Consider the following 17,466-nt stretch of genomic DNA (forward strand, 5'->3'; position numbering starts at 1 on the left):
ATAACCAATCATTCACTAAACAAACAAAAACACCATTTATCAAAGGTCTGGAAAGAATAGATGTACATTTGGACAGAATTTGCAGAGCTGCTCCCTTTATAAATTAAGCCAAGTGACCATCAGAGTGATGCTTAACAGAGAAATTATTGGAATCTGTGTGGAGCTGAAATTCTGGGAATCATTGGAGGTGCAGAGGTCAAAAAGGTTGCCTTGGAATTTGATTTTCCTAGATTCCTTTTTCAACATCTCCCAAACAGACACTGCCTCCTTCCGGCACTCCCAAAGGGCAGCCATGGCACAAATGTGAAACTCCTCCCAATATCTGCAGCAGGAGAAAAAAATGAGATTTAGTTCCTTTCCATGAAACAAAGCAAAGAAGTCAGTTAAGACATCACCTAGCTATAAAGAGGAACATACACCATGGAACGTCAGCACGGTACCTGTGTCTGCCAGTGGGTCCGCCAGCACATACTGTAAATATCCCCTCAAAAATCCACAATGCTCAAGAGACTGACTGCTCTTTTTGGTCAGTTCCTGTTTGCTTTGGTTTAGCCTCTGATACACACCACAGCCATTTTGTGTTATATCACACACCCCATGGTAGCTGTCTTGTGACTGGCAGTCATGGCATGTTCTAAAAATTCCAAATGTGCCCACTGGTTCAAAACGTTTGGCAACCCCTGACATACACCCTGGCCCTGATTTGTTTCTTTGTGTGATAATGACCAGAGCAGGGCTGGGTACAACCTTTTCAGGGTGATTCTGTCCACCTCAAAGAAGAAGAGAATCCAAGTCTAGAATACTTTAATTCTAGAAAGAAGAAAAACATCTGTGATATTCTCACATAACTACAAGAAATATGAATTCATTATTACTGGGCTGGATTTATTCCTACAGGAATAGGTCCTTCCGACAGGCAGTCCTTCCTGAATAACCCCTATGGAGTACCTAACACTTTGCTTTTGTGTGTATGAATGCAGCCTAAAAAAGCATAAATGTAGGGGGCCATCTACACTATACATTTACACCACTTTAAACAATCATGTCCCCCCCCAAGGAATCCTGGGAACTCTAGTTAGTTGAAGGTACTGAGAGTTGTTAGGAGACCCCTATTCCCCTCACAGAGCTACAGTTACCAGAGTTCCTTGGGAAGAGGGATTGATTGTTAAGCCACTCTAGGAATTGTATCTCTGAGATGTGAATAGGTGTCTCCACTCTCCTCATACCTCTCAGTACGATTCTTTAGGGGAAGCCATGGTTGTTTGAAGTGGTATAATACTGCTTTAAATGAATAGTGCAGATGGGGCTTAGGATGGATGCCCAAAGCAACCCAATGCCCAGGACACCTAAGCAGTTTTCATGCAAGGCAGGATCCTCCAAGGAGGCTGATCAATCTCAGGAGTGAGGAACCTTGCACCTGGAGCCAATAGTGGCCCTCCAAGCCTCTTTATCTGGCTCTTGGGACGCGCCCCATGCCACACCTTCTTCCGAGCCACAGTTCCTACTGGCCTTGATTCACATCCCCCTTGAGTGTTTTTGCCTGGCAGGAACGTCTCCGTGAGCTCTGATAATGCCTCTTGTTTACCTGGATGGAGGATCAAGAGGAGTGTTTGAGAGAGAGAGAGTGCGTGTGCGTGCGCAACCAACTCCCTCTACAAAGGTAAAGTTACATTCATTGTTCCTCCCGCTGATGCCCACCCAAATAGGGTGCAAGCTATGTTGCTAGGTAATCAATTCCAGTTCTTCAAGTGAATGAACTGATCCCAAACAAAACAGCATGAGCTATAGGGTGTTTTGGGGGGTGGGGGGGAATAGAATATGGACAGAGTCCCAATAATATTCCCTGGCTTGGTGATTTATAGCTGCAGTGTGAAAGTGAATTGTATCCTTTTGCTGGCATTTTTCTTTCTAGAAATGTTTGATTATAATGTTACAGTGGGCCACTCCAGACATCGTTTTTATTGTGCATTCATTCTGATTTGTGTTCATGAGCAGCTATACATGATCATGCTTTCAATACTATTTGTGCCTGCAAAAGTTTTGGGGTGGACATACTGTTTCACTTCCAATTGGCACATATCCTGCAGCTTGTGGCTGAAATCCTGTAACTTTTTTAACACAAATGTTCCCGTTTATTTTTTGTCCGGCTTCTTTTGTGCTAGACAGCAATAATGCAGTAAGACTGGGGAAGCTTCACAGAATAACCAATAAGATCATATTGAGAGAGGTTACTGCCAAACAAGGTAAACACATTCTGGCTTATAGCAAGCCTTGCTCCTGAAACCTGCAACAACATAACTGGGCAGTGGGGGGGGGAGCAATTTAGGCAGGGAGCAGTTACAAATTATCTGACTTCAAACAAAGGAAAGAAGAATGAGGCCTGAAGGCTGAAGTGTCTGCTTTGACTGGCATTTTTGATTTTTTTTTATTTCTCTTCTGTCTCTCAGCTGGGTAATCACAATTCCCAGCATGCCTCAGTTTTTGCAGCCTCCATCTGTTCAGAAAGACAGGCCACAGTCACGTGACCTGTCAGTGTTAAGCTCTGGGGGAATGTTGCACAAGTAAAAACCAAACCACAACAAATGCAAGCAATTTCATAGTAGGCTGCTTTCTGAGACATCAGTTATTCTGATCTTCATATCTGTCACAGACTGGCTTTTTCTCACTAGCTGACAGAACCATGTAACAGAAACATCCCGGGGAAACCTGTCTTGTTTCAGTTACACGATGGCGGAAAAAACCCCCAGTGAATATCCAGACTGATCATAGCCCAACAGAATAATAGTGCCTGCCTGTATATATTCTGCATTTTAAAAAAAATAAACCTATCTGTGCATCAGCAAAAGGTAAATTTAGTGGTTCATATAAAGGATGCCATTTAGGTAGACTTGCACATGCTCACATCGTTTGCTTCATTTATTCTGCTTCTCTGATTCATGAGAAAGGGGCAAAGATCTGGGTGGTCAGGTTACTGGAGCTTTGCCTACTGGGGAAACTAGAAAACTTGTCTCCCCAGCAGCTTCTGATATTTCAACCTCTGTGGTGAACACATTTTCAGACCCATTTACATAATCTTAAGGGCTAGAAACTTTAATGAAAGCTGAGCTTGTAGGTGCTGAATTGGTTGTTCAGTACTAAATTCCACATGTGCATAGAGCGAGCACACAAAATCTCTAAATATACGTATACAGTCCTTATCAGATCCATCCCCTAATTCTTAAAATATGATTGACACAGTGTAGGCTGGATGTGCTTAATGTACTGATTTGCTGTACAAAAAAATTGATAGCTTTTTGATACAATTGTGTATGTTTTTAAACTTGATTGTAAGTCATCTAGAGACTGCCCTTTGTGAGGTTACTAAGGCTGCAGTCCTAACTATTTCGACTCATTCAGTGGGGCTTGTAAGTGGGATTAGGATAACAGTTCAACAAATTACAATCATCATCATGAGAGCCCCAACCTGCAGTCTGAAGTGGTAAAGCCCAGACAAAGGTTTACATTGCTACACGGCTGAGAACTAATCCCAAGAGACTGAGCAAAAGGGAGGGGAACAGAGTTCTTGGGGATCACTCCCAGGGACAATGAAAGCTGCCCTTTGAGTACACCAGGGAGAGTTGGCAAGTGAAGTTTAAAAACAGCAGCAAGAACTTGGTACGTGGCTGAGCTTGACTGCAGTGATTGAGAAAGTAACTGCAAAGAGAAAGTCCCCAGTTTGACTCTCACCTTTGCCATGGCTCTAGGTGGCTCTAGGTGGCTCTAGGAGGCAAACCACACCATCACAGCCTCTGTCGCCTCCACTTGGAATATGAGGGGCTTGCTTTTCAGAGTTGTTCTAAGAAGGGGAAGGGCCATAGCTCAGTGGTAGGGCATCTGAGGTCCCATCCAACATCTCTACGTAGGGCTGGGAAAGACTCCTGCCTAAAACCTTGGAGAGCTGCTTCCAGTCAGTGTAGACAATATTGAGCTAGACGAATCAATGGTCCAACTTGATATAAGGCAGGGCACTTCCTATGTTCCTAATTACAGCTAAACAGTATGCATGAAGCACTTTGAACTCTTGAAACTGCTATATAAATGGTGATTATTATTAATTATTCTACCTAAGGCTCAAATTCCAGTTCAAAAGATGCCCTTAGAAGTCATCTTCCCTTCATTTTCCCTCCTTCAAGAGTTCCTTGCCTCCTCCTTTGTTAACCCTTCCCCCCCCAATCCTGCAATATGTCTTTGCTCCCTCTCTGATCTGGCATGTCCTTTGCTAGGTCCTTGTTCTTATTTATAGTTGTTTCTGCCTTTCTAATCTCTTAGGGGCCCGGCTGGTTTATGCTTCACCAGAGCTTCTGGCTTTTCTTTGATTGCTTCCACATTTCCTAATTTCTCCCTTGGCCTTTTCAATCCAACATATGCACACCTGGAACTTTCAACGGCATCCATTTATCTCCACAAACTCTTTATCTCATCTGTCTGCCTTCCTCACTTTTAATCAGGCCCTCTACCCAGTCATGATCCAGGCTGAGCTGCAGCGATAGCCCAACGCTTTGCTGCTTGATTGCCTTCCCCTCCATCCTGATTTGATTACGAGTAAACAAATGGCTGTGTATCCACCTCAACCTTGAGCCTCTCACTGTGAAGCTGCCCCAAATCAGTGCATGTTACTGATTCTGATTGCTATCCGTAGTTATTACATCAGTGCAAAGCACTTGATACCCTCTGGTTGCATCCTCCCAGCAATGCAAAGTGAGCAGCTCCGAGCTCCCATTTTACAGATAAGGAACTGAGGACCAAGCTATACTCTCCTCATTGCCCCCATGCCATTATCCCAAGTTAAATTTTCCCTCGTCATTGAAGCTGCTCTGATCTGCAGAGGGAAAATAGATAGATATCATATGGGTATCCGTCTTTCCTCCCCTCTGCAGCTAATAGCATCTTCAGGGGGAAATTAAGGTGGGAAAATGGTGCAAAGGAAAGTGTTGCCTCCCTCATCCTCTTTCCAGTGTGTGGCTTTGGTCGGTGGTGGCTGGTGGCTCCATGTCAGTAGGGCAGTGGAATCCATTCCAGTGGGCAGTGGAATCTGCTGGAACACCTTGGACAGCTCCTCAAAAGTTTGGACTAAACCCTGGAGTGGATTCCACTGCCCCACTGACAGAGAGCCACCAGCCACAACTGGCTCTGATCCTAATCTCCCCTCTGCCCACAGCTGCTTTTAAGCAAAGAACAAGACACTGGAAGATCCAATCATGCCATGTCAAGTTTGGACCCAGCATTTAAAGATGGTGATACAGGCCCAACACCACCAAGACTGAGTAGGTAAGTCAAGCCAGATCTCCCAGGCCCAAGGCTGCATTCACACAAACAATGGCCTGCATGTTACCTACTCCTATAGGAGGTATGTAGGAGGATGAAGGATGTCCATCCTGCCATCACTCCCTATTTTTTCCTCACAAAAGGCACTGTATTCAGTGACACCCTCTCCTACCTAGGGATGCCTCTAGACTGTCACTATTTTGCAGATATCATAAATGTAGCAATTAAAGTGCTCTGTTGCCCTAGCACAACAAATCCACTTTAAAAAAGAAACAGACATTGGGGTTAGGAAAGTGACTGGGAAATGCACTGAAAAATGTGGAAGAAATGAACAATTAATATATCAACACCAAGAAAGCAAATCAGGAGGAATGCAGGATCAATGCTCATTGTCATATAACACCCCACACCATCCCGGGCAAGCAACTCAGAACAAATGCTCAGCAAGACCCGATATAATCTAATCTCCATGTCAGCAAATCGGGATGAATGCTGAACAAACAGGTCCTCTGGAGCAGCCCTAGACAAAATAGTATTTCCACCTGTGATGGACAGACGTACCCTGAGAAGAAGCGGGCCTTAGTTTCATGATGCTCATCTGAATAAACAATTCAGAGAATACAAGTAAATACTCCTCATTAAAAAGGAATCTGGAGTTCTGCATTCCTGCTTTGCATTGCAGCTCTTCTGTCAGGCTCAGTTCATATATTGCCTTCATTTGGCACCACAAGGCTGCACTCCCCAAGATAATTATATCTATTTTTTTTAAAAAAATGTAAGCCACCTTGAGGAACAGAACTTTCTCTCTGGGCAACCTATTTAATTTGTAGCCCCATACTTTCCTGCCCTTGTTGTGTAGAGAACAATGGGTTCAATCAATAGAGTGGTTGAGGGGGAAGAATATCAGGGCCCCCAAATATTGTGCATGCCACCAGCCCCACTTTTCCTGAAAAGAGGCAGCGGGAAACACAATGAGAAACTTCTTAGAATGGAGGGGGGCAGGGGAGAAAGAACCAGAATTTATTGGACAGGGATGGGGAAAGAAGGGAAGAAACAAGATGAGTGCACATTTTTAAAGACAGGTTTTAAGTAGCACAATAAGAGGGATGAAGTCCAGTAACTGAGTTAGGCAGAGGGGAGAATTCAGGGTGCTTCCAGCCAAACTGTCTATTGAGCATTCATTCTGATTTGTTTGTAAGAAGATATACTGAGGTTGTGTCAAGCAGGTGTTACCTGGGAGACCAGGGTTCGAATCCCCACACAGCCATGAAGCTCACTGGGTGACCTTGGGCCAGTCACTGCCTCTCAGCCTCAGAGGAAGGCAATGGTAAACCACCTCTGAATACCGCTTACCATGAAAACCCTATTCATAGGGTCGCCGTAAGTTGGAATCGACTTGAAGGCAGTCCATTTCCATTTTTTTAGGAACATACAAAGCTGCCTTATACCGAGTCAAACCATTGGCCTATCTAGTTCAGTATTGTCTACACTGATTGGCCGTGGCTTTCCAGGGTTTCAGGCAGTCTCTCCTAGTCCTACCTGGAAATGCCAGGGATTGAACCTGGAACCTTCTGCAAGCAAGGCACAGGGCCAGCCCCATACCACTGCAGGCCTTTGGGCGCCAGACCGCCATACTCCCACACCTACATGCCTGCACACACTTTAATATACCCAGTCGTGCTACCTCTTGCATCACTGCGTCAGTGTGCATGCCTGCCATCACCCAAGATGGCAGCAGGGACGTCAACACACACACCCTGCCATCTTGAGTGATGGCAGACATGTGCACTGATGTGTTGCCGCCTCCACCGCCATCTTGGGTGATGGAAGACAAGCGACAATGCAAAAGGTGGCATGACAGGGTGTATTTAATTGTGTGCCAGCTGCATGCACTTGCAGGGGTAATGTTGCCATCCCTATTCCATGATCCATGTCACCATCTGGTTGCGCCCTGTGACCCAATGCTGACAGGGATTGCTGAGCAGGAGCTCTACCCTTCCAGCTGCAAGGGCCCTTGACCAGTGCCCAACCTGGCTGCCTACTGGTGCCAGTCCTGGCAAGGCAGGTGCTGTACCACCGAGCTATGACCTTTCGTTATCTTAAAAAGTCAGAACCTTTTGGGAAGCATTTTTTTGTGCAAATGCTCCAAATCACCTTTAATTGTGCAACTTGAGTTTTCCAGTACACATGATTAAATCCCATCCAAAAATAGCCAGAGCTTGGAAGATTACTTTTAAAAAGTACTAAATTACAGTTACAGTTACATGGCCCAAAAAAGTAGTACAGTAAGGCCCCGCTTATACGGCGGGTTAGGGACCAGGCCCCCGCCGTAAAGCGGAAATTGCCGTAAAGTGGGACCCATAGACTATAATGGGGCCGTCGCACGAAAATGATGCAAAAATGTCGTAAAATGTCATAAAATCGCTAAATCGGCTTTAAAAGGGGGAATTTCCCACTGCCGCATTAGTGGAACGCCAGAATGCGAATCACCAGTAAACAGGGCCCTACTGTAATTACCGTTACAATTACAATTGCTCTGAAAGTAACTGATTACTTTACTTTCCCTCCAAAGTAATCACTACAATTACATTTCAGTTGTTTTTAAAAAAAGACACCTACAAGGTGCTGGCCTTGGCTGCTGCACATCTAAGTAGCCTAAAACAACATTAAAAATAAACAAGCACATACAGAGGTAGTAGAATAATTGTTTTTATTCATAAGATAGCAATGGTGGTCTCTCTGCTGGTAAGGGTGGTGGGGAGGGAGGCTGAGGCCACTACTCAGATGTTTGCACGTCAAACCAAGTGCAACCCCCCCCCAGCCAGCAAGCATAATCTCTCCCACTTAATCATCTCCAGGACCCTGCCCTGCCACCAGCTAAGGGACACTCACTCAAGCAAACATTTTCCCAAGATGCAAAAAAGTTAAAATACTGCAAATGCAGCACAGTAGCCAGGGAGGGTGGTGGAGGCCACTTTGTGTGCCAACACATGTCATCTTTCACCTCCACAGTTCTTTATCCCCATTCTGCTGTTGCCTCCTTCTCCTCCTTTATCCATGTTCTTGACCTCCGGATCCTTTCCCCCTCCATTCTTCACCACCACTATCCATTTTTTTAAATAATTGTTTTCTCCACTCCACCCCATCTCACTCTTTGCCTCCTCCCTCATTGCCTCCTACCCACCCACAGAGCATGAGGGAAGAGCAATGCTGTACAGAAGCCCAGTTTGAGGCACATGATTTTCATCCACAAATCAGAGGAGCAGAAGACTTCCCCTGCTCCCCCCCCCAAGTAATACCCAAAAGTAATTCTGGGAACGTTACAATTACTCCACCAAAGTAGTAAAATTACTCCTAGTTCTATTACAATCAAAATGTAAAGGAATTACCCACTCGTTACTCAAAAAAGTAATGAATTGCAAGTAATTTGTTACTTGTAACTAGTTACTTCCAAGCTCTGAAAATAGCAACCCTCTGGAAGTGCTCTCAAAGCCAGAGTTTTAGACAGGATTCTCTCTAGCCCTAGTTGGAGATGCCAGGGACATTCCACATGCAAAACAGTTGCTGTATCACTGAGCTACGGTGATTCCCCCTCAATGTGCAGAAAAATACACTCCCTGTCTGTGGGCAGTCTCACTTTGCTGCCCTACTGTTTGACATGGGGTCACCCACTTTTATTGGGAGAGATCTCTGTTTGGTGTATTTAGAAAATATGACACCTGAGCATTTGAACCAAAATTCACCGAGGAGACCTGGGTGGGGGAATTAGCATTGGATCTAGATGCAAGATATATCAGTGACAGATGCATATATTGTTGGAATATATGGGGTTCAACTCCAACTTGGGTTGAGGCTGCATGGGGTTAAAAAAAGGGTAGCTAGAGAGGAGACCTCTTGGTTGCTAGGCTATACATGTCCTTTGATCTCCTGCTGTCTCTTTCTTCCTGCTAGACTGATATGCAGAGGATGTTGATCCCAGTTCCTTCCCTCCTTCCCAGTCTTCTTCTTTCTCTTGAGAGGGGAGCAGACATATTCCTTTGTCTCTTCCTCTCCTTCAAAGCATGAAGGGCAAGCACTGGGCTCAGTGTTTGCTTCTCCAACTTAGCTACTTAGCTAGATATAGGACTCTTTTCTTATCAAGCATGTACTTCCAGAATAAAGTAGTTATTTCTTATTTTAAAGCTTAAAGTCTCTGTCTGACTAATTTGCAGGGAATGTATAATCTTTAGCAAGGATTCAAACACACACACATAAGCTTGCTCAGAACTCTCCATTCCCAGCATCGCGACTCTCCGACATATATACAGGTGTCCCATGCATGCTATTCAGAAGCCACAGAGTGTACTGCTCACCCACAGACAGTACGCAGTCCTTGCACTTGGCTCTTTTCCTCTTCCTCCTCCTCCACTTCGTAACTGGCCATGTTTTCTCCTAGCTTTAAGATGCAGTCAGAGAAATTTTGGTAAATATTTTCACACTGAATTTCTGCAGTCAGTGACCTGAGCAGATACCCTGTAAATGGAATGGGGAGTCATGTCACTTTCTGATGCAAAGGCATCCTCATCAGAGAGCCAGGCTCTGTTAAACAAGGATCCTGCACCCCTAAAGGCTTGTAGCTATTTAATTGGCATCATACAGTGATGCATACACACCATCCATTTAAAGCATGTTTCCCCATAGAATCCTGGAAGCTGTACTTTGTTAAGGGTGCTGGGAACTATAGTTCTGTATGAGGTAACCTACAGTTCCCAGGATTCTTTGGTGTGGTGTGTAGCAAGGACCCGGGTTCAAGCTGAGGATGTGGACCATCTCTCAGAGCTTAACCTACCTCACAGGGGTGTAGTGATGATAACATGGGAGAGAGGGAACCATGCAAATTGCCCCCTGGGGAAAAAAGACAATGCAAACATGTGTTTAAGAAGTATTTACAGTGAAAGGTGAAATTGGCTCGTCCTAAATTTCGTTCCCTGCATTTGCAGAGCCTTACCAATTGCGTTTAATACGTGAAGCATACGTTGTGACGTTTCCTCTGGAGTTGCTGCAAGGAATTTAAACATGCATATAGCTGCAGGCTGTCCGTTTCCCCAACCCCCCACCCCCAGCTCCTGTACCTTTAACACTCGCCTGAGCTGCAAACACTTAGCCGGGGAAAATTTTCCCCGTCATTTCTTCTCTATGCGGGGGGGGTAGGGTGGGGGGACGCCTTTATGTAATTTCTGCCTGTTAGGCTGCTGTTCAGGACACAGGAGCCCCGCCTGGAAAAAGAGCTGGCATCCCTATTAGGGCAGACGGGTTTCTCGTCCCCTCCACCGCTGGTCAAACCAGATCGAGCGGGGGTCGTGTTAAACATCAGCAAACTTTTTTATTATTTATTTAAGGAGGTTAAAATACATAAGGAGGTAACTAACTAGTAGAAGATCGTGAGCCTCCGTCGCCTTGCGAGGGGGCACATCTCCGGGACAAAGAGAGAAGACTTTCGACCCGGGAACATATATCTCCAGTCCGGGTTGCTCCGGAGGGCGCTCCCTAGGCGGGGAAGACGTCTCCGAGGCTTGGACTTACCCAGCGTGACCAACAACAGCGCCGTACCCAGTCGCTGTCCCATAGCCGCCGCCTTCTGCCCTGCTCAGGGGCTCCGGCTGCGGTACATCCCCGGCATCAACAGCACGCCTTCTTCAGCCGGCCCATTGCTTCCTCCACCAACCCGCTTAGGACACAAGATGCCTGTTTTGGCTTCCTCCCCCAGTGGCTTCTTCTCGGTGCTCCCGATGAGTAGGTCAAGGCAGGCGACCCGCGGGGTAATTTCGAGGGAGAAGCTCCGCCGGCTCAGCCGCCCGGCAGCGCAACTTGGAACCGTTCAGTTCTCTCCTCCAATCCCCTCCCGGCGGGAAGAGTTTGCTCAGCCCATCTGGAGAGGTCACTTGCTTCCCGGAGCCCAGACACACACAGACACAGACACAGACACAGACACAAGAGAAAGGTGGTTTATTCCAAGAAGGATCAACCAGGGCTACTGGGTAGAGCATCCCCCTCCCCATGCTTTTGTGCAGCAGATATGTGAGGGACCACAGAAGGAGAGTTTGAAAAGCTTCGGATGGGGAAGGAGCTCTCTTGGTCTGGATGTGAACAAAGCAAATCCGGTGAAGGTTTGCTCTAGTGCGTTGAGTCCAGCGGGGTTTACACAGTAGGGTAGTGGCAAATTCAGATGGTCACAGCCATGCCTCCTTTCCACTTTCCCTTGTGTGTCATGCTCTCCCTGTCCTGTTCCAAGCCCACACTCCACTACAACAGATGCCCCATGAGTCAATCAGCATGAAAGGGGAAGCTGTGTGTTAGCCACTGAGAAGAGTCTTCTTGGTGGCTGTCTCAGCTCCTTTCACTCTCATCAGCTGCAATCAGCAGGAAAGACAAGAACACTTACCAATGGCTGGCATGCTCCCTTTCATGCTGATTGGCTCATTCATAGAGATCTGGCTGGGACCCTGCTCCCAAAACAGTAATGAGTCTACGACCCCCTGCAACCCTGGACAACTACACCCCTGAGTTTACATCCAAATAACTGTGTGCATAGCAGTGCAGCCTGAAGCATTTAAAGTGGGAATCTGGAGGAGAGTCTAATCCAGACTATTACACCTTCATACACTTTGGCCAATAACATCTGAAGGGGTGCAGATTCCCCAACCCAGAAATGTACCCTAGCTGGTTGAATAAACTGACACTTTCTTTTTCACATGCTAGAAGACCTATTCTGAGAGAAGTCAAAGCAAAAGGTCTCTGTTTATCTTTGAGACAGAGGGTGCAAGGCTAACTAGTTTTAGGAACTTGAAACTGAATCATTAGCTCAGTCTTGCCTAACCTGTGCCCTCCAGATGTTTTGTACTACAAGTTCCATCAGCTCCAGCCAGCATCTGGAGGGCCCCTGGTTGTCTACTTATGGAAACTTGCCTGTGAAACTGATGCAATGGCAAGCCCTACTTCAGAATATTGAGAAGTCCTTTGGATGGCACTGATGACCAGATATAACTTTGGGGTCTGGGTGTAACAAAAGCTCAAGCTTACAAATATATGTCCATTTTCTATTATTTAACCCCTAACTTTCAAACTCTTTGTGACTGGATCCTTATCATGCATCCAAACTTGAAAAGCAGTCACTTTCAAGATTGTAAGTAAGAACGTTGGCCTCTGCTCCTATGCCTTTAACAGTACCTTGATCTGTGAAATTAGAAAGTGATCATGCTGAACTCTATGCATCAAAAAGAACCAGCTGCTGTTAAAGGTGCAAGAGCATGCTAGGCTACTGTGATGTTTGTTCTTTTTTTCCTTGCTAGCTGGCAGCCCTATTCTGAGAGTGTTTTTGCAGGAGGTGCTTAAAATCACACTTAGCTTCTCCGGTGCTATTTTTATCACATGCAAGTGATGCTGATGTAGGAGAGATATCAATTGTACATTCCAGCGAAAGCATACTTTACAATCACATTGCACAAGGCAGTTGTGCAAAAAGCACTTTAGCTTCTGATGGGTAAATATCCTAAAATGCTAGACAATTTTGGAAGTCCAATGTTGTTGGAGACTTTGGACATTTTTATCATAGCCATTTATTGATGAATAATATACACATTGAGCTTGGTATAAAGTAATATCAGTTTCACAATACCACAGCTGCAAAACTCAGACTTGAGCCTATTTTACTGGCTATTTTGCAACAATCAAGTGCTTCTCCAGCCCATACTTGAGCACCTAGGGTGAGTTTTCTAACTCAGTAGCCACCAGCTATCAATGCTAATGGAAGAAAATATATTCTAGCCCTCAAAAGCCATTTAGATTATCATGAGCTAAGTGACCACCAACTGACAATAAACTTGGGACTAGGTTATCTGAAGGATCACCTTTCATATAAACCTGCCCAACTTTTAAGACCTCCGGGAGAGGCTTTTTTCCTCTGTTCTGCCAACATCTGGAAGAGTGTTTGCAAAGGACTTGAGAGAGGGCCTTTTTGGCGGCTGCAACCAGTCTCTGGAATTCCTAAGGAATTTATTTCCTCTCTAGTGACCTAGTTCTGACAAGTAAATACCCTTTTATTTAGACAGACGTTTGACCTGTCAGACTGATCTGTTTTATCTGTTCCTGCTCTTGCTGTTTTTAACTGGCTATTTTGAGTGATCTGTGTTTTTTACCTGTTTTTTTATTTTATATTATTATTATTATTATTTTAAGCTCAGAAACAGCCTTCATTATTCTGTATGTAACCAGTTTCAGATGGCTTCAGTTGTTTCATCACTGCATTTTTTTTATTTCTTTGATAGGAATAGTGATTAATTATTTAAAGTAAAAAAGTTTCTAGAACTCTTTGCCAAGTAGCTTATCTTGAAAATACGAAAAAGTTTGTCTTTAGATAAATGAGGAAAAGGAAAGAAAGTCTGGATATATTGCATAAAAACAGCATAAACAAAAAAGTGTATAAAACAAACAATATATCCCATACCTGTTTGTTTTATACAGTAGGGCCCCACTTTACGGCACTTCACTTTACAGCGATTCGCTAAAACAGCAGTCTCAATTAGACACAATTAGACTAAAGCCCTACTCATACGGCGCTTGTTCTGCTTTTACAGCGGTTTTTGGGCATTGTGCGCCATTCTATTCAATGGGTTCTGCTTTACAGCGGTTTTCGCTTTACAGCAGGGGTCCGGAACGTAACCCGCCGTATGAGTGGGGCCCTACTGTACACCATTTCATTTAATTGTGCATATATACAGTTACAGCTAACAACAGATGCATCCTGTATTTTATGGGAGTGTTTTACACTGTATTTTTTCTTATTTGTTGATGCACCTTGGCCTCTGTCATATGGAAAGGTGAAATTTAAATAATAGATAAGCATTATCAAGCAGTCAAGAATTCAAAGTAAATAAAAAGTAGCGATCTCTTTACTTGGCATAGCACTATATAACATTTGTATGGTGTAAAAGTTTTGTGCCACCTGCTGGCTTTTTCTTCGTAGTCCAGCAAGTAACCCAGTCACTGTTTGGATAGAGTGATGGTTACTGGTGGTAGTATAGTATTCTCTGAATTAGTCCTATGATCAGTATACCTTTTGTAGGTGGCATGGGTACTAAAAATGCAATATTCACAAGGACATAGGGGTTTAGAATTCCATCAGGGCCGGTCCTTCTAAAGCTAAGCAGATAATATGAGTGTCATGAATAGCCAATTGTTTGCTATTTATTATTATTAATTTTTTACTCCCAGGGAAAGTCACGTGTAGGATTTCCTGCCTCAGGTGTCAATAACTTGGCCATCCATGGATACTTTACACCTTGAGTCAGCAGCAGAGGGAGGCATTATTTGCCATCCTGCCTCAGTCAGCGATACTAAAAATATATATCCCATAATCTATACCCTGAAAAAATGTGTCCTACAGGCCAAGATCTAAAGGGTAGTTTAAGTTCATGTGAGGGGTCTGCAGTTGTCTGGTGAGATTTTTGACTTTGAACAGTTGACCCCACGGTATGTCACAAGTTGCTTTTGAAATGCCCTTTAATTTCAAAAGCATGCCAACTATGCAACCTGTTGTGGGTGTGTTGTTTGAGAAAACCAAATATAAAGAACCCTTAGGCTCACACAATTTTTTTAAAAAATTGCATTAGCTAAAAATGTCCTCCATGTTTACAGAACAATTCATATCACTGAATCTGTTGTGGATAGCAACCATAGCATCTAACACAAAATAAATTAGAAAGGTGAACTTTAGCCATGATGTAGGCATTTTACTTTAAACAGCCTACATAATTTGATATGATCGAATAATAAAGAGGTACATTTTAGAGAGAATAGTCTTTCAATCCCAAACCAGCCGTATGTGATTATTTTGAGGAACATTAAATATTAACCTGCAAAAAATTGACTCATCATATATCCAGCCATCACAATAGGTGTTTGCAATCCCATGTATGTCTACTCAGATGTTAGTGCTATTGAGTTTAATAGGTTTAATAGGTTTCACACCAGGTAAAATGTGCACACAATTGCAGCCTAACTCCCTCTATCCACTTACCTGGGAGTAAGTACTATTGAATTCAATGGGACTTCATTCAGAGCAGACATGTAAGGTGTATTTTGGAATGGCTGGCAACCCATTGACAGTGATCATTGGAATGCCCTCAGAGAAAAGGGGCTTGATTTTCCCCAGGACAATTTCCATGTTCAGAGTACACTACAGCACTCCAGAAAAAGTTAAGGTACAGACATGAAAACAATGTTATAAAAAATATCAAAGATTTAATGTATACAAACAAACAGTATGAAATCCTTGTAGGTGTTCTCATGTAATAACGCAAAATAGGCCAGAAACATTTTGAAAATAACTCAATGCCCATGCACAGTGAGAAACAAAATATATGATGTGGTCAAAGGAATATCAATATCAACATGAAGGGCAACTTATAAACAAAGGTCAATATGCATAACCTAATGCCCATGAAAATACAAAACGTGTAACAAAGCCAAACGCGTTTCGACAAGAAAGTCTTCTTCAGTGGCCTTGAGAATGGATATACACTACAAAGGGCAAGAAATAAAAGAAAACATTAGCTGCTCATGGTGAATTTCTCCAAGTAAAAAATATTGTATAACTAATATAACAAATGTCATGAAACCACTTACTTTTATATTTTGTATGCTGAGATATGGACTGATATGTGGATTGTATGTTAAATCAATGATTCTGTATAAAAATAATAATTTGAATTAAATAACAAATTCATCCAATAAAAAATCCCAAATTTAATAAAATAATTTTGTAAATAAATATAAAACATGATACATACCCTTTCTGTCTGTCTCTCAATTCTAAAGACATATTTAAAAAATTTTCCACATGACTTATCCCGGAGGTGGTGTTGTATTTAAATACCTAATCGGCTGAGTCATTGTGTGAAAACAATTTCTGTAAATGTAACTCAGCTGTGGAGACTACTCCTACAGCCACTCAGTGCATAACATATCTCAGCAGAATTTGCTTGATTATTTTACATTAACCCTTAGGGGGTTATTAGAGGCACTTCACCATGGGGAAACTATAAACCACCTGTATGCCAAGAGAAAGTTTGCAAAGGTATGAATTATGAATTAATATACACAAATTCCAGAATGCAGATCACAAAGATACTTAACAGAAAGTTATTGACACAGAGACCCAAAGGACTTTTTGTTTCAAGGGAGCCCAAAGTACTTTTTGTTATAACAAGGGGGTCCAATTTAAATCTTCATTTAGTCCATTTGGCATAGTCTTTACAGAATGTATCCAGAAGAGTTCAGAACATAAGAAAAAAACTACAAAAGTATCAAGAAATAATACCACAAAATATCACAAAACAGGCTGAAATCTCAAATCAATCTAGTCTGCAATATTACTGATTTATTCATTACATTTATATACCACTATTCCTCCAAAGAGCTCCAAGTGGCATACATGGTTCTCCTCCTCCCCATTTTATCTGTGCAACAACCCTGTGTGGTAAGTTGGGCTGAGAGAAAGAGAGTGATTGGCCCAAGATCACAACTTTTAAAGGTGCAGAAGACCTCTTGGAGGCTGGGCCTGGCAACCAAGAGGTCTTCTGTATCTTTAAAAGTTGTGCAGTGGGAAGGGAGAATTCCAGCTTGTGGTTTTTCTCATTACAGAGTTGCAAGAACACCTGCACTTGGCTGACTTTCTCTTCTCCTAAAGATACAGGATCAGTCTCAGGCCATGAACCTGGCAACCCTACTGTGAATCAAGAAGTGTTGTAAGGTGAACTAGCCTCTAGTCTCTTGCAAGATAAATGTGACTTAACAAATGTCCTAAATCTTTCCACTTACACATCTCCTATTAATGCTGGCATGGGTGGACAGACACACATAGGTGGAAAAGAAATGTCCTACTTATCCTGGTCTTCAGATACTGAGTCAAATTCTACTTTTTCACCAGTTGTGCAATGAGATCCTTTCACATATGTCATTGATCCGCAGAACTCCCATTAGCTGAATCACTCTGAAGTATCTCACATCACTTAATGCCAGTGTGACTAACATATGAAAAGATGGCCCCAGGTCTGTGATAGGTACCTTGCCCCTTTAATAGGCCTTCTTGGGCACTGATGGATAGCTTCTGCAAAACAGCACCAG

The 17,466-nt window shown here is 43.4% G+C and overlaps 1 protein-coding gene across 3 annotated transcripts; it reads right to left on the bottom strand.

The window, feature by feature from the left end:
* Positions 1 to 35: 35 nt before the first annotated feature.
* LOC133387195 (neuritin-like) lies at positions 36 to 16,812 on the bottom strand. 3 transcript variants are annotated; one of them, XR_009763412.1, is made up of 6 exons: positions 16,732 to 16,746; positions 16,131 to 16,390; positions 15,967 to 16,027; positions 10,867 to 15,861; positions 10,133 to 10,188; positions 9,757 to 9,816 (listed from the first exon to the last, which is right to left on the bottom strand). XR_009763412.1 is itself a non-coding variant. In XM_061631454.1 (3 exons), the coding sequence occupies exons 1-3, from the start codon at positions 10,907 to 10,909 to the stop codon at positions 97 to 99; spliced, it is 429 nt and encodes a 142-aa protein (XP_061487438.1). In that variant the 3' UTR covers positions 36 to 96. The 3 variants fall into 3 exon arrangements, 1 of the variants encoding a protein (XP_061487438.1); XR_009763411.1 differs by having other exon boundaries at positions 16,131 to 16,812; XM_061631454.1 differs by lacking the exons at positions 10,133 to 10,188; positions 15,967 to 16,027; positions 16,131 to 16,390; positions 16,732 to 16,746 and adding an exon at positions 36 to 322 and having other exon boundaries at positions 9,657 to 9,816; positions 10,867 to 10,909.
* Positions 16,813 to 17,466: the final 654 nt, after the last annotated feature.

Source organism: Rhineura floridana, chromosome 6, assembly GCF_030035675.1.
Source record: "Rhineura floridana isolate rRhiFlo1 chromosome 6, rRhiFlo1.hap2, whole genome shotgun sequence".
Lineage (NCBI taxonomy): Eukaryota > Metazoa > Chordata > Lepidosauria > Squamata > Rhineuridae > Rhineura > Rhineura floridana.

Excerpts from the sequence above, each read along its gene's own strand:
- LOC133387195 (XM_061631454.1), bottom strand. The coding sequence starts at position 10,909 with ATGGGACAGCGACTGGGTACGGCGCTGTTGTTGGTCACGCTGG. Across the intron at positions 9,817-10,866 it reads GCTGTTGTTGGTCACGCTGG|GGTATCTGCTCAGGTCACTG; the intron begins GTAAGTCCAAGC and ends TTCCATTTACAG. Across the intron at positions 323-9,656 it reads GGACTGCGTACTGTCTGTGG|ATATTGGGAGGAGTTTCACA; the intron begins GTGAGCAGTACA and ends CTCCTGCTGCAG.